Consider the following 15532-nt stretch of genomic DNA (forward strand, 5'->3'; position numbering starts at 1 on the left):
ATTTAAGCACGCATTCAGTTCTCTTAGCAACTGATACAAAATTTGGCTTTCACACAATTTAACACATATGTAGGTCACAAAACAAATAATGCATGCTTAAATTTTATGTTCAAAGGCAAGTTCAGAGGTCTAATAAATATTAAAACTCTTTAGCCCTTTAAACCACATACAAAAATCTCAGACTTCTTTAAAAGATAAACCTATTTTCAACAATATTCAGTACAAATTGATATGATTGGTATGTTTATTTGTTGCAGCAGGTTTAGCTCAGAGGCTTTCTCTATCTCTTTCTCTATTTCTCTAAGGCTTTTTCTATCCCATACAGGAACAAATACATTTCACATACATTTTTAGAATGTATTTTAACATATGTATGTGAAATATATTATAAATATATTTACAATTGTAAGTATAGGTATTTCTTTATTTCACATACATTGGGTGTGCATTACTAAAATATATGAAATGGACACTTTTTACATATTAATATGTAGAAATATGTTCAATTAATATGTTACATTAAAATACATTATAAAAATGTATGTAATTTTTTTTCTCCAATATGGTATATTTGACCAGCATCTAGAGAGTTAAATTATTTCAAATACTGTATGCATTTAGCCCTTGTCTGCTACATGATATTGAGTGAAAACAAAATGAACTGACATATGAAGACCGTCATTTTTTCCAGGCATGGAATCAGATGCAGAATAAAGGGAAGTATAAACATTGTTTGAGGACCCTTAGTCATTCATTTTGGGATTCTTCTTTAAATCGATGTATTCATTTCGGTCTGCTTAACTGCGTTAATGGGTGCACTGATGGACCAGGGTTTGGTTCTCCATCTGGAAACGTGCCAATGATTTTTTTGTCATAAATCTTCTTTATTTGTGCCCTCATTTGACCAAATTGTCAACAATGTGGGAAAAATGCAGAAACAGCTTTCCCATAAGCATTAGCGAAGACCTGTCAAAATGTTAAAATTGCTCGGTATGTCCATAATGTTGTCCCTGACCTGATGAACTGTCAGCTCATACCCATTCTCCTCAACTCCAAAATTAGGGACATCACTCGCAAGTCACATCAGCAGTAATGTTTTCCCCCAAGTAACATTTGACGGCCACCGGTTGCATTCTAAATGTAAAATTGGCAGACTGTGCCAGTCATCATATTCTTAATGACAAAAACAGGCCATCGTTGTGCTGAAATAAAACCAGCTCTTGTTCTTTCGCTAAATGTGGAGATGTTGTACGTGTAGAGTACGTGTAGAAGGTTGTTTTTTTGGGGGTTTTTTTAACAATAATTGTGTGTGATTCTTTACTGTTTGCCCCTCTACATATGGCCTCCTATGACCTTTCTTCCTGTCATGAGAGGTAGACGTCCTGCCTTGTTAGTAGTCTGGAATATTCTTAGACCTGCTGTTGAAGGATCGCAAGGCTTATTTTGGATGGAGTATTTGGTTTTGGCTGCATTTGTAACATTGCTGCCCAGAGTCTATAAATTGTTGTGTTCCTGCCATACAAAAATGAATGGCACAGCTTTGTGGGAAGGCTTTAAACTTCTAAAAATGGACACAGAAATATCAATACTTATATCAATTATATCATATTTTGTGCATGAATATCCAAGATATTCGGCCATTTATCTCAGGGTAGACATTTGCTAAATGCTAACTTAGTAGGCTTCTGGTTTTCTTGTCCAACACGATACTTGTTGATTACCATAATGTAATGAATGTGGATAATAATATGCTTGTGGAATTGTTCCATTTATTTCTCCTGTTGCAATGCTTATTAGGCAACAAAAAGAAAATAATACACAAATCCTGAAGGATACATATTAATATAAAACCGTGTAATCTGGAACATATTAGATACCTCATGGCAGGTGTATAAAGCACCTGAATTTTGTGAAATGGAATTACATACAACAGCGTATATGTATCCTCCAGATATAACATTTTATATTCTTCTTCTTGCTGGAGTGTGTATTTTGTGAAGAAGGTTCTGTTCTGGAATGGTACGTCAGTGATGTACAGGTAAAAAAAACATGTTCTGGGCACTGTTTGGAACAAATAAACTAGACACATAAAAAACTATCTGAATTCCTTAACTCAGAAAGGGATGGGAGAAGGCCGAATGAACAGCTAGGGTCAAGTGGGAATTTGCTTCTTGAATAGATGTTCTCTAATGGGAATACACATCAAAAAATGAAGACATATTTTGCCTAATTGAATTAAAGACTTTATCAATCAAACTATAGGAGTTGAACCTTGAAGCATTTTAGGCCTTTATCTGAGGCCCATTTGATTGTTTGAGAGTCAACTAAGGTTACTGCGATAAAGCGATTTTCTCATCTCAACCTACAAGGGCTGTTTTTATTAACTCCGCCAGCGACTATTCAAGACACAGTTTTCCCACCATCCTCTGGTGTGGTGTGAGAACATGGTTTGGGGAGATACCAACCTTCTCCCCTGCCTGGGAGGGTGTGTGAGTGGGTGTGAGGAGCATGGTAACCTGGCAACAGACCAGGGTCGGGGGGGGACTCTGGGGGGGTTTGGGGGGGGGTCACGCTCTACAGTCGCCCGTTCTTCACGTCCCCTATAGCGCCCCACACGTCGTACAGGAAGACGTCAGGGAAGGCGAAATCCCCCAGGACCGAGTCCAGGGCCTCTGCAAAGTCGTCAGGATTCTTCTTGTCTTTACCTGCCTCCACAATGGTGATAGCTATAAAAAAGAAAATGGAAAAGCAAACCCGTCTTTTTCTGGTTGTGAATATTGGCTAAATAACTGCCCTTAAAGGTCTCTGTTTTAATTAAATCCTCAGTGTGGGGAACCTGATAAATCACCTGTCCTCTTCAGATTTGAATCACTCGCTAACTGTAGGGCCCTTATGAAACTTGGAAAACTCACAAGCTGGCCCTACAAGGCCACAGTCAGCCACTCTACTCTCTTGTCTGTGTCTGGGGTTAGCATTGTGCTAAATATTCAATCACCGGAACCACAGCAGGCTAAACGGTGGAGCCAAAATGGCCGTTTGTGGTGTAAAAAAAAAAAAAGGCCATCTGCTTAGAGGTACCGAGTCTGTTTTTGCACGAGAATCTATCTATGCTTCTAATTCGCGAGGAAATTAAGCGTAAGAAGCGCATTTGTTAACGGCGAAAGCTGAGCATTAATCCAAACGGTGGGCTTTTCATAAAGACAAACTGCCCGCCTCCCTGGGAAACGCACTGGCTCCAGCAGGCAGGCGGTTTCTTCCTCATTTAAAGATAAACAGGGACTTATTGTGAGAGATTACTACGACCCTTTAACCTTCCCCCCAGATTTCAAATCTCTGCAGTCTGTCCCACCCTTCCTCTAGGACAATAACGGCTCACTGGGTTAACAGCTGAATAATGTAACAAGCTAACAAACAAGGAACACATTAATCCAAGATTACTATGTAAAAACCTACCTTTCTTTGTGCACTACACAAAATAGTTGTTTTCATTTCAGTATAAGCATATGAATATGAAAATCATCTTGCAATTAGCAAAAATGAATTGGAAAATAAGAAAATTGGTTTTCAGCCCGAGGCATACGTTTTATTTCAGCTTCATGGGACATTGCTGCACCCCTTAGTGTCACGTAAACAGATCAAGTCACACAAGCATGATCGGTAGCCTAGCAATTAATTAATTTTGAAACTGCAGTTCCCTCTAGGGTCTTTCAGCACACTTGTTCCTGGTTATGGGAATGCACTTTGTTGTACATCACTCTGGATAACAGCATCTGCAAAATTAATGTAATGTAATGTAATGTAATGTAATGTAATTCATATGAAAATATCAAGGGGTGGCATGTCTACCTGTGTACCCCGAAACCGCCATGTTTCTAGCACCAACTATACACCAACAGCTCTCATCGGGCCTGACTTTCTCTGTCACATAAATACTGCTGGCAGGGCCCAAAGGCAGGTATGCTGGCAGGCACAGAGCCTACAGTAAGTAGGTCTACGTGATCAATTGGGCTTTCTTATCTCCGAGGTACAAGGGGGAATGGGGAGGGGAAACTCATGTCATCGGTATGAAAACTGGAAACTCATGAGAACCCAGTAACACTGCGTGCTGTTTGCCAGCCAATCGGCCAGCATTCAGGCCTTGTAAGGAAGAGACCTTCAGAGGATCCTCTGAGGAATATATCGGTAGAGCAGGGGAGTGCAACCCCAGGGCATTCCAGGTTTCACAATTCCCACCCATTCTGTCTCGGTTTCTTAAACAGCTGTCAGCAGTCCTGGTTTCGCTCTAATATCTGGCCGTAGTTTTCTTGAATTGTTGTTCATAATAGCACTGATTATTGGGATAATTAAGTCATTTGAGGGGAATTAAAATTGCAGAGACTATTATTAAGAATAACTTTCACTTGCTGGCTTTCTGATTCCAAAGTCTCCCATTTTGAAGAGACACATTGAACAGAAGGACTCATTGGACATTGAACAGAATGGCTTGGTGTCAAATCAAATGTCAAGTAAAAAGGCCACCTGCCTCCTTGAGAATGGGGAATTTTCTATTTAACACTATAAATCCCATAGTAAATCACACTATAAATCACATCTAAAAGGCCATTGTAAAACAGGAACCCGTTAATGAGAGGTGAACTTCCTTTCCCATTTGCTGGATTGCGAGAGATGATTTTTTCAGTGGAGGTACCCTTTAAGAACAGACATTGCTGTGAAATCCCAGAATGCACTAGCCCTTGTTCAGCACCCATTACACTACATTAATGGCATTTGGCGACGTACAGTTGATTAGACTAAGCAGGACACAATCCTCCCCTGGAGCAATGCAGGGTGAAGGGCCTTGCTCAAGGGGAGGCTGTGTGGTTCTTATTGTGGCTACACCAGGGATCGAACCACTGACCATGCGGGTCCCAGTCGTGTACCTTAACCACTACGCTACAGGCTGTCCCTTGCTGTAGGGGTAACGGGCCATAAATCTCACCCAGCTCCGGGTCCCGGATACCCATGTAGCTCTCCAGCAGGTCGTCCACCTTCTTGGTCGCCCTCTCTTCAAACTCGTTCGGCTGGGAATGGAAAGAAACACAGGAGTGAAGGCCACGCCGTATTGTTGGATTTTAGATGACAAAATTACGGACTTCAACTTGGATGGACCCAAAGTCTAAACCTAAAGCTACTTTCTCTGAACATTTGATGGAGAAAAGGGGCAGCTCTAGTGGTCTACATACTGTATAATAGACAGATTCCACCCCTCTTCCATTGATGCCAAAACATTCCAATTTGATCCCAACTTAGGAAAATGTATCTGGGGGCCAAGTTCACTATGGGCGTTTGTATTCTAAACTCTTGTGCCTAACCTTTGTTTCCTGAGGTTATTTAATGGGTCGAATGGAAGGCGTGTCGGAGTCCATCTGGTTAGCCCATAATAATATGCGTAGCACTGCTTCTGTGGAATGGCGGTCGCCGTGGGAACTCACCACTTCCTGTACGGTGGCGGTGCCTTTGGACCTCAGCCGCAGAGTCTCCCGCCCGCTCGCCAGCTTCCCCTCGCTGGACTTGGGCGCCCGCGTCCTCTGTCCAATCATGTCTGAAGGAGGGGACAGGGGTAAAGTTGTGTTACTCCTACCGTGAGCTTAAGTGTATCAGACTCCACCCCCTGAGAGTTTCATCCAAGTCAGTGATTGGCTAAAGAGACCACATGCATTGTTTCAAAAAACCTAAACGCAAACGTGTACTCCAGGACAGGAGATTGACACTCATGGATTATACCAGTGGTAACCAATCCTGTTCCTGGAGATCTACTGACCTGTAGGTTTTACATTTCCATTTTACATTTGAGTCATTTAGCAGAAATTTTTTAAGTTCCTCAACAGTGAAAAGCATAAAATCCATAAATATCAAAACACACATGTAGCGCATAAACCAAAAACAATAGTCATCATAAGTTTTAATATAGCAATATTGGGAGGGGTAAATCAGGAAGGAGGTATAAGGTAGACTATACCAGAATCCCTCCCCATATTTGTGTTTTCAGTCTGTGTCAAAATATGGGGAGGGATTCTGCTGTTCTGACAGTGGTAGGCAGGTCATTCCACTACTGAGGAACCAGAACAGGCGTGAACGTGCAGCTCAACCACCTGGTGCTCGAAATGAGGGGACCACAAGGACTCCAACGCTAATAAAGCACACCTCATTCAACGGCTGGACATCCTGTTGAGCTGTTAATTAGTAGAGTCAGGTGTGCCAATCTCCAGGAAGAGGGTTAGTTATCACTGCATTATACTTATTCTGCTTTCAAGGCACCTGTGCGTCATGACACTCCATAACAACATGTGACAGCACCAACCCTCCCAGAGTTCTGAAAGATTATAGAACATTTATTAACATAAGCTAATGATAGAAATCAGGTCTCAGTCAATAGATCACACCACAAGACACTGCCTCTGTGGAGTTTAAGAAATTGGGAGGTTCAGAAGAATACTCGCTATGCTTGAATGTAGCCCATGCACACATCTATTTTGGCTGGGTTCATAATGATTGCTAAGTGAAATCTATCGTGTGCCACTTAGCACAAAAAGCCTGCAAGAGTGCGGGCTGTTTCTGTCACTGAAGTGGCGTTGCTAATGTGTAGCTAAACCGCCAAATAGTCCACAGCCATACACGTCAAGATGTGAACTGGGGGGAAATATTTATAGTTCTGTGTCTTCAGGACATTTGAGCCTTAACAGAGCCTTAACAATAATAATAAACTAGGAGACAACAACCTGTGAAAAGATCCTGCTCAACAGGGTTGGACTGCAAGAGGAAAAGGCCTTCCTGTTTGGGTGGAGGACTATCTGGAGGTCAAAGGTCGCAGACAGGTCAATATGACGCCTGGTCTGGGTGATTTGTTACATGAAACCAACACACCAGCATTCATGCTCGACACACGTTTTGCCATTGTCAAGGCTACCCATGAACCTCCGTTTGAACTTGCCATGGAGCAGATCAGTCTCGATATGGTTATGACAGGGGGTGGCATGGAACACATTACATGACATGAAAGCAAGCATCCCAGGTTCTGCCCCCTACAGGCTTGTCAATGGGGTAATATCTCCAGGAAGCAGTTTAGATAAACGAAAATCTTCAAACACATGCCCTCTGTTTATGTTTACTGCAATCTCCTCCATGAAAGATTCCTGCCTGGAAATGTGTGTGTTTGTGTGTTTAGCTGCTATCAAATTTAGCCAGTCTTCTGAAGGGGGTAATGGGGGTAAAGCCCCCTTCAGAAGACAACCCAGCCTGGCTAAAATCTCTACTGTAGGAAGAGAATGTATAAAAAACTTTTTGTTGGACAACAAACTTCTGTAAATAAAGCATCATACGGCCATTGGCTTGGTGTTGCCTTAATGTATTTTAAAAGCTTGTATTTCATTTAGAATAACAACAAAAAACTTTAAATCCCAAGTTTGTTTCAAGGACCAAATTCAACCAATTATAATGGATCAAGTCGAGATCATACTCTTTTGGTGACACAGAGGCCCCACAGGGCTCACCTGTCTGATACACCTGCACTAGCATAACTAGGGCCTTCAATGTCCACTTCCTCACCCATTATGTAGCCAGCTTATTCCTGGTCAGGGTTGCATGGGGGCTGGAGCCTATCCCAGAATGCACTGACAGGAATATACCCTATACAGGTCATAAATCTGGCCAAGGAAACATACACCGTTCACTCACACACTCATACCTACAAGCAATTTAGAGTTTCCAGTTAACTTAACCTGCTTGTCTTTGGGACTGTGGGAGGAAATCAGAGTACCTGGAGGAAACTCAAGCGGATATGGGGGGAACATACAAACTCCATGCAGAGGGGTCCTGGTCAGGATTGCACCTGGGGACCTTCTTGCTTTGAGGCAAGAGTGCTACCTACTGCACCAACATGACATCACCTTTCCACTTCCTGTTGGGCTTTGTATGGGCAAGGTCCACAGATTGCAGAATATAACATTATGCAAATGCTAATCGGTGCTGTAGTCCCCCCGTGGATTGGAGAGGTTCAGTGGGCCCAAGATAATGGCACACCATCACACACCAGTGAGCCAGGCTGGTCAAGTCCACCATTTGACCTGCGTGTGAAGGGTCTTCCTCTGACTTGCGTCTGTGTGAGTGCGATTTGTGAGCTGCCATGCGATAAGAAGCAGGAAGAGCTTTGTCCAGAGGGCTATACTTTGGAAGAGAATACACACTCTTCTGGTTCCTTCCTCCCAAATGAGCACATTTTGGCAAGAAGTGTTGGTGAATATAATGAGCCCCTCCTAACTGTGGGAATTTGGGGGGAAAGCTAAACAAAATCTTTTAGCAAAAATTCCACTACAGGCTGAGTGGCAATTTGTGGAGGGCATTTTCTCCTCTATATGCACCAATCATCTTTTATACGCTTTGTAGGATGTTCTATGTGCACTCAGGAGTGTAATTACAAGCTTTTTTGAGACCAAAAGGCAATCCATCATGTTCAAATATCCAATTAGCTCATGTTATAATGGTAATCAAAGGACTTTTAATTATTAAAGGCAACACTTTGCTTCCATTGGCATAAAGAAACTAACCAAATAAAAATAATAATGACATAAGTGCTTGTCGTGTTGCATATTAATGCTAATTTGCTGTCGGTTTAGGTTTATGGTGAAGAGATTGCGTAGAAAATAAATTGGTTTGATCATCCCGTCTTTTACTTTTACTTTTACTTTTACTGGGAGCTAAACTGATAGTAATAAAGAGCTCCCTCTCTCTTCTCTCCCTCTTTCTCTACATCTCTTCTCTCCCTCTTTCTCTCACCGTCTCTTCTCTCGCTCTTTCTCTCTTTCCCTCTATCTCTTCTCTCCTTCTTCTCTCTCCTCTCTTCTCTTACTCCTCTCTCTCCATCTCTTCTCTTCTTCTTTCTCTCTGCCTCCCTGTCTTCTCTCTTCTCTTTATCTCTCTCTCTCTCTCTCTCTCTCTCTCTCTCTCTCTCTCTCTCTCTCTCTCTCACACACACACACACACACACACATGCTTGTCCTTCTGCACTTTCTTATTCGTTCAGTGTGGATTAATCACACACAGCTTAATTGGGTATGAAAAGCCTATTTGCTTTGGAACAGATGGAATACATCATAAGCACTTAGATATCACCAGCAGAGCAGATGAGCACAATTCACTGTATGATGATTTATCATTGTTAAATGCCTAGTACTAACAGCAACAATAATAACCCAACCCAAGGGTTCAGTGTAACTAGGCAGTGCTGGAGAGCAGAGGCTCTGGCTGCGTCCAAAATCACAAACTATTTTACTATTTAGGATGTCAAAATAGTATTAGTATATGCGGAACTGGAACCATAGCTGTATAAAAGAGTGTGCTAAATGACACTACATTCAGTGAAATATGAAAGTGTGTGAACACTGTGCAGTGTTTGATTTTGGACGGCCTATTTTCAGACAGCAGGACAGCATAGATAGTTACAGGCAGAGACGGCATCACAGCACAGGAAGTGGGAGCACAAGAAGTGGAACTACATAGGAGGGGACATCGTATATTAGTTTGAAAGTAGGGTAAGTAGGTTGTGTTCCTGTTATTCACCCTGGTTCTGGAGAATTACTTGGTCTGCTGGTTTTTGTTTTCTTAAAATCAGCACAGTGCAGTTCAATAATCAATTAGAGCAGTTGATGGCATGGTTAACTCACCTCACCCGGTTACCTGGCTCTCAATGGGGTGCTGATTTTAAGGGGAAAACAAAAACCAGCAGACCCAGTAGCTCTCTAGGACCACTGCTATAGACGCCGCGCCAACAGCATACCTCAGTAATAGTCATTGCTAACAGGAAGAGATGAGAAGGGCCAGCTTCCTGTCCGTAGTTAGTCTGATTATTGCGTGACAATTTACCAGGTCAGATGTTGGCTCCAGCCTGTTATTTTCTCTAGCGCAGAACCTGATAGGTCAGTTCCTGCAGGAGTTGATGCCAAGTTACGAAGTGCAGTTAGCAGACTCATACTCCTGTAACCTTATCTAAGCAAGGAATTTTCAGCAGATGTTGGACTCTTCCCGTAAAAAGCAGGTTCTGATGGCTGGGTTTGATCGTAAACATGCTGGCTAGCTGTGTGTGCTTGTGCATATGTGTGTGTGTGTGAGGACTGGTGACCCTTTCAGCCAGAGGCAGTTATAACTGTTATAACGGATTTTAATGGACGTGACAATAACAAATCAACTGAGGATCCACTAAAAACTACATCTCTAAAACTAGAACAAAATAATACTGTACTATTTTTTACCTCGCATGGTATTCTTAATATTCACAAGTATTTTTTAAAAGTACCTCCCACTTCCTGTGAAGTTATGATTTGTTTGGGGTAAATGTACCTTTAGACAACAAGACACTTTATTACACTTGTATATGCATGTTCCCTAACACTAGATACAGGCATACAGTGCATGTCATGGCTTTACTGGTGAGACTATATTCTTGTCAGAGGCGGTTGCTGTGTGCTATACAGCATTGTAGTTCTGCTATATGGCCACAGTGGGGCACTGTTTTGCCAATCTTCATAAAAAGGACCGCGACGGGAGCCTGTCTCCGACCCAGACCATTGTTTCTCAACTGTTGATCCACTTGCGAGAAGGCTTTTGTTGTAATTAATGACCGAACCAGTCAAACCACCAAAATTTCCCTTGATAAATCAGGTGTGTGAGTTCCTGGTTGCAACATAAAACCTTCTGGCACATGGGTCCTGAGGAGAGTTGAGAAACACGATCCTAGACACGTTTTTGACGCCAACAAACCCTTGTGAGTTTCATAATATAACATAACATGCTACTTACCAAAACATATCAATCATATGAAAGATTTTGTGTTATGAAAATTGATGGAATCTTTTTTCTTTTAAAACGATGAAGTATAGGATTATTATTGATGCCTAAAGAGGGTTTTTGGTATTTGAATAATTATGTGAGGTCAGGGGCAGTTCAAGCTCTGGTGTAGCCATGATAAGATCCACACAGCTGTCGGATCCTTGAGCAAGGCCATTGTTCCAGGGGGGATTGTCCCCTGCTTAGTCTAATAAACTGTAAGTTGTTTTGGATGAAAACATCAGATAAATAACACAGTTTCATTATTATTATGTTGGAGGCCTGGTCTCCCACTTACCGAAGGCCTTCTTGGGCTCCACCAGCCTGAGCGTGAAGGGCGTTCCTCTGCTCTGTTCTTTCAGCATCTTGGCCACCTCGTAGTGCCGGCATCCCACAATGCTCTGCTCGTTGATGGCCTCGATGTGGTCGCCCACGCAGACGGCCTTCAGGCGGTCGATGGTGCTGCCCTCCTTTATCCTCTGTGGGGCAGAATAGATAGAGGGCTCATTCCAATCGCTTGTTTTTATTTTCCTTGCTCCTTTTTTCTACCCCTGGCTCCAACCATAAAGAAAAAGAGGCAAGAAAAAGAAGTGAAAACGGGGAAATCAAGAAGACATGAAATAGGCGAATAGAATGTCCTCGCTCCTTCAAACATTAGACACGGCAGATGGGGAGAGGTGAATCAACAGGTTGATTATTTATATTTCACTCTGTTCCCAAAATATGAGGATGCGCTGATGTTTCCTTGCTCAAGGGAAAGTTTGGGAGTTCCTAACATCTCCTAGAAGAAATATTTCGTCAATTAGACAGTCCATAAAGATGACGGAACTCAATCAATGGGGTCCGGGTCAGGAGCAGGGAAAATAAAAAAGAGGTGAAAAATAAACGATTGGAATGAATCCAGAGTATGGATGGTAGAGAGTGAAGTCGTGTAGGGGCAGGGAGAGGTTATCGCTATCTCTACAGTGCAGCTTCAAGATTGTTTAGGGCTATTACCCTGTGGCATTGGCCTTGGGAACCATACACACTGTAGTCCAGGGATACTGAAATCTGGCCAGGCAAGGTCAGCAGTACTGCTGGCGTTCTCTTCTGCCTGATAGGCCATGGGCCAATAGTGTCCCTGATTGACCAGAGATTACACTCACCTGGTGCCTCAGGTATAAATCATTCCTGGATTAGAATGAAAACCAGCAGCACTACTGGTGGTGAGGACCAGGTCTGAGTGTCCTTGCCGTAGCCTCTCATCACAACACATTCTTTACCATCAGATAGGGCCAAAGTTACCAACAACTGCAGGTTCTTCATGTTATCACAGTAAATTAGAAGCCTGTGTTTTATATTTCTTAATAGATTAGGGGTATTATTATATGTATTATCATTATAAGTATAAATCCATATTTATTTTTTGCCTCTAAATAGCTCAAGCTAGGTTTTGAAACAGCTACCAGCTGGTTGACCAGTTCAGACCAGCTCCCAACTTCACATGGTTTGACCAGCACAAGCTAAGTGCTCTTGATATTTAAGTAATGCAAATGATTCACTTCAAGCTTCAGAAAACACATTGACTGCTGCATGCTTAGCTGGACGTGGTTTAAACATCTAGACCACAGAACAAATGTTTAAATGCAGTTATACTCTCTGGTCAATTAAACCCTAATCATACTGCAATTGGCCTGTAGAGTGAGGCATGCTCAGAATTGAACCCTTTCCCAAATATGTGATTAGAATGTTCTAATGCTGATGTAACAATCACTACTAGTAGTATAAAGTGATGGAGTTCTAGAACACTGGCTTAGAATTTTGGTGGAAAAAACATTCTGAGAAACCTGCTCTTCAAAGGGCTGAAGATAAAGTTCATCGTCGTCACGCTGAACAGAAGCGTGTTCCTGTCTGAGAAGCACGTGCCTTGATGAACGCGTATCCCGCCCCGTTATCCGTGATGGTCAGGCCCAGGGCGTCCTCTGTCTTGGTGACCTCCACCTCCTTGGCGTCACCCCTCACGTGGGCAAAGATGAAGTCCTCCAGGCCAATCTGTCCCCCAAGCAGCTTCTGCATGTCCACTTTGTGTGAGTTGAGTGTGCAGAACAGGATCTGGAACCAAAGGAGATGGACAGAGATGCTAAACAGTCCAAACACAATCAAGCAGAACCATAGCCAAGCAGAACACATTTATTTATATGATTTATTTATTGGTAAATTAAATATGTTCAATTGGTGCTTCATTCCTGGTACAAATAATATAGGGGAGGGCCACAGTGGCTGCTGGTATTTGCTGCTGGTATTTTTTATTATAGTCAACTGCCAGTTCGACCTTGAGAACAAGATGTGTGGTTTCTTTTGCCTATCAGTGACTTAAATGAAGCACTCGTGCTGCAACACACCCAAAATCAAACAGATGGAGTTTGTCACCCCTGAAATTATATGACTAGCAAATAGCAACTATACACCTTTGGGAGGATGTTCTTTAAATATTGAATGTATTAAAATCGTTAAAATGTGTAACAAAAAGCAAGAGTGTAATAAAATCAGCCACCGGTTCAGACCCAAGAAACCAGGTGGTGTGAGTTAATCGCATAGCTATTCAACTGCTTTATTTGATGAATTAAGTGCTGACTTAGAATGAAAACCTGCATGCCTTGCACGTCTGGGAAAGGGCAAATATTTACACTTACACTCAAACATTCAGCAGATGTTCACGCACAGGAACGTACACAACTGTCATTTTTACACACTGTACCTTCCATCCAGAGAGCTGGAGGTTTTTACCTTGCTCAAAGATGAAATGGCTGTATGCAATGCATCCCTAGGTATCCCAAACATGCAACCCATGAGCCTTGATCATGAGACACTATTGTGTCACCACAGTATCAGAGCCGTTTTAGACACACAATAAATATAGGCTTTTATATAACACAATACTGCTTTATGAAAAATTTTACAAGCCACTTGGGACTGTGTGGAACGGACCGTACACAGCTAGCCTGCTTAGAAAGTGCCTGCAAGGTAAACAGGCTGCAGAATGGGTGCTGCAGTGACCTCCCTGAAAGGTTAATTAGAGTAAATGTCTTCCAAGGACAAAGAGCTTTACTACCCTGCTGTAATGTTGCTGTGAGGTAGCCTGAATAGACAATGTCGCTGGCAACAGGATACATGCTAATTAATGCAGGCTGAGCTGCCCTGGCAGCCAATAGCAGCGCAGAGAAAACCTGTTTGTCACAAGCAAGATCATCAAAATAACTAAGATACGTAACTGTGTACAGATTAAACTGGAAATGATTACATTATTACTCAATGTATCCTGTTGCACTAATGCCTGCTGTCTCAGGTGTTTCCTGGATTTGTTTTTAAGAACTGCTGTGTAATCCTGCTATTTCATATTGATTTTATAACTAATCCAAGAAAAAAGCAAGAGTATTACTTCTGCTTAATACATTATCAATAAATAAAAAAACATCTCTATAATGCTTTCTAGCCTATGCAAAGCTAGGAACACACACACACACTCAGACACACATACACCCTCATAATTAAAACAAGTTTCCAGAATCATTTTGCAACTGACCACATTCACGATGGTTGTTACGACGGGTGTGAGATGCAAAATTTAGAACAAAGGCTTGTACCTGCACCTAGGATGCCATCTTGCAACTGCCATCTTGCACCACACACACATACACACACTTTCTCTTCCAGCAAACTACAGAAAAAAACTGCTAATGCAGCCTTCTAGACTAAAGAATAATCATTTAATCCTCAGTCATGGATGGGAAATATTTCCAACCCAGACTTAAAACAAGTATTTGCAGGTATCTGGTTTATGTCTCTATGCCACCTGCAATGCAACTTTTGCCTCCACCATTTTGATTGTAGCAAGTAAATGCCATTTCTGGAGGCCTTTTGTACAACATGCGTATTACTGCATTTGCATTCAACCCTGCTCATAGCCACAGACTACATGTCGGTGGTCTAAATGCGCCTGCCAATCAAGCAGCCCCATACAAGTGAGATCTAACCAAGACAACAGCTAGGCTAACGGCTACCTGTCCCTCCACAAACATACTTCAAAGAGCATTGCCTACATGATTACAAACAGCAATTTACTATAACCAAGTAAAAGAGAAACTTAAATTGAATTTGAGGCTTTTAGCCCACCGGGAACCTGCAGGTACGCCACCCCTCTCCAGACGTAACCCAACCTCCCGCCCCGTCCTACCTCGGAGGGGGAGATGGCGAAGGCCTCAGCGATCTTGCCGTAGAGCTCCTTGACGTTGGTGAAGCTGTGTATCCGGCCCGTGGGGCTCCCGTGGGCTAGCTGGGTGTGGAAGATCAGCCGGGGTCTGGGGCTGGGCGGAGAGGGTGGCGGGGGTCCGGGAGGGGGCGGCGGGGGCTGGCTGGGCGGTGGGGGCACCAGCTCCTCCTCGGGCCCCGGCATTTTGGGGGTCTCTCCGTTCGGCATGGGGGCCCGGCTCTGTCTTCGTCCTCCTGGAGCCCTGGTGTGTCGCTGTCACCCTGAAACAGGCAGGGAGAGAGACAGAGCTGCCCCAGCACCTGCCTGGAGACCCTGGCCCGCTGAATTAATGATGAGTGCGGCCAGGTAACGGGATAGGGGGCAGTGCGGTGCGGAGCGAGGGGGGAAACCCGACACGGCCGGGGCGGGGGATCGGGTTTGTGCGTC

The 15532-nt window shown here is 43.0% G+C and overlaps 1 protein-coding gene across 1 annotated transcript; it reads right to left on the reverse strand.

Annotated features, from left to right (window-relative positions):
* Positions 1-2574: 2574 nt before the first annotated feature.
* Positions 2575-15313, reverse strand: gipc3 (GIPC PDZ domain containing family, member 3). Its single transcript, XM_061237865.1, has 6 exons — positions 15071-15313; positions 12763-12948; positions 11156-11336; positions 5472-5581; positions 4979-5060; positions 2575-2726 (listed from the first exon to the last, which is right to left on the reverse strand). The coding sequence occupies exons 1-6, from the start codon at positions 15311-15313 to the stop codon at positions 2575-2577; spliced, it is 954 nt and encodes a 317-aa protein (XP_061093849.1).
* Between the last annotated feature and the right edge of the window lie 219 nt (positions 15314-15532).

The sequence above is a fragment of the Conger conger genome, chromosome 4, assembly GCF_963514075.1.
Source record: "Conger conger chromosome 4, fConCon1.1, whole genome shotgun sequence".
Taxonomy (NCBI): Eukaryota; Metazoa; Chordata; class Actinopteri; order Anguilliformes; family Congridae; genus Conger; species Conger conger.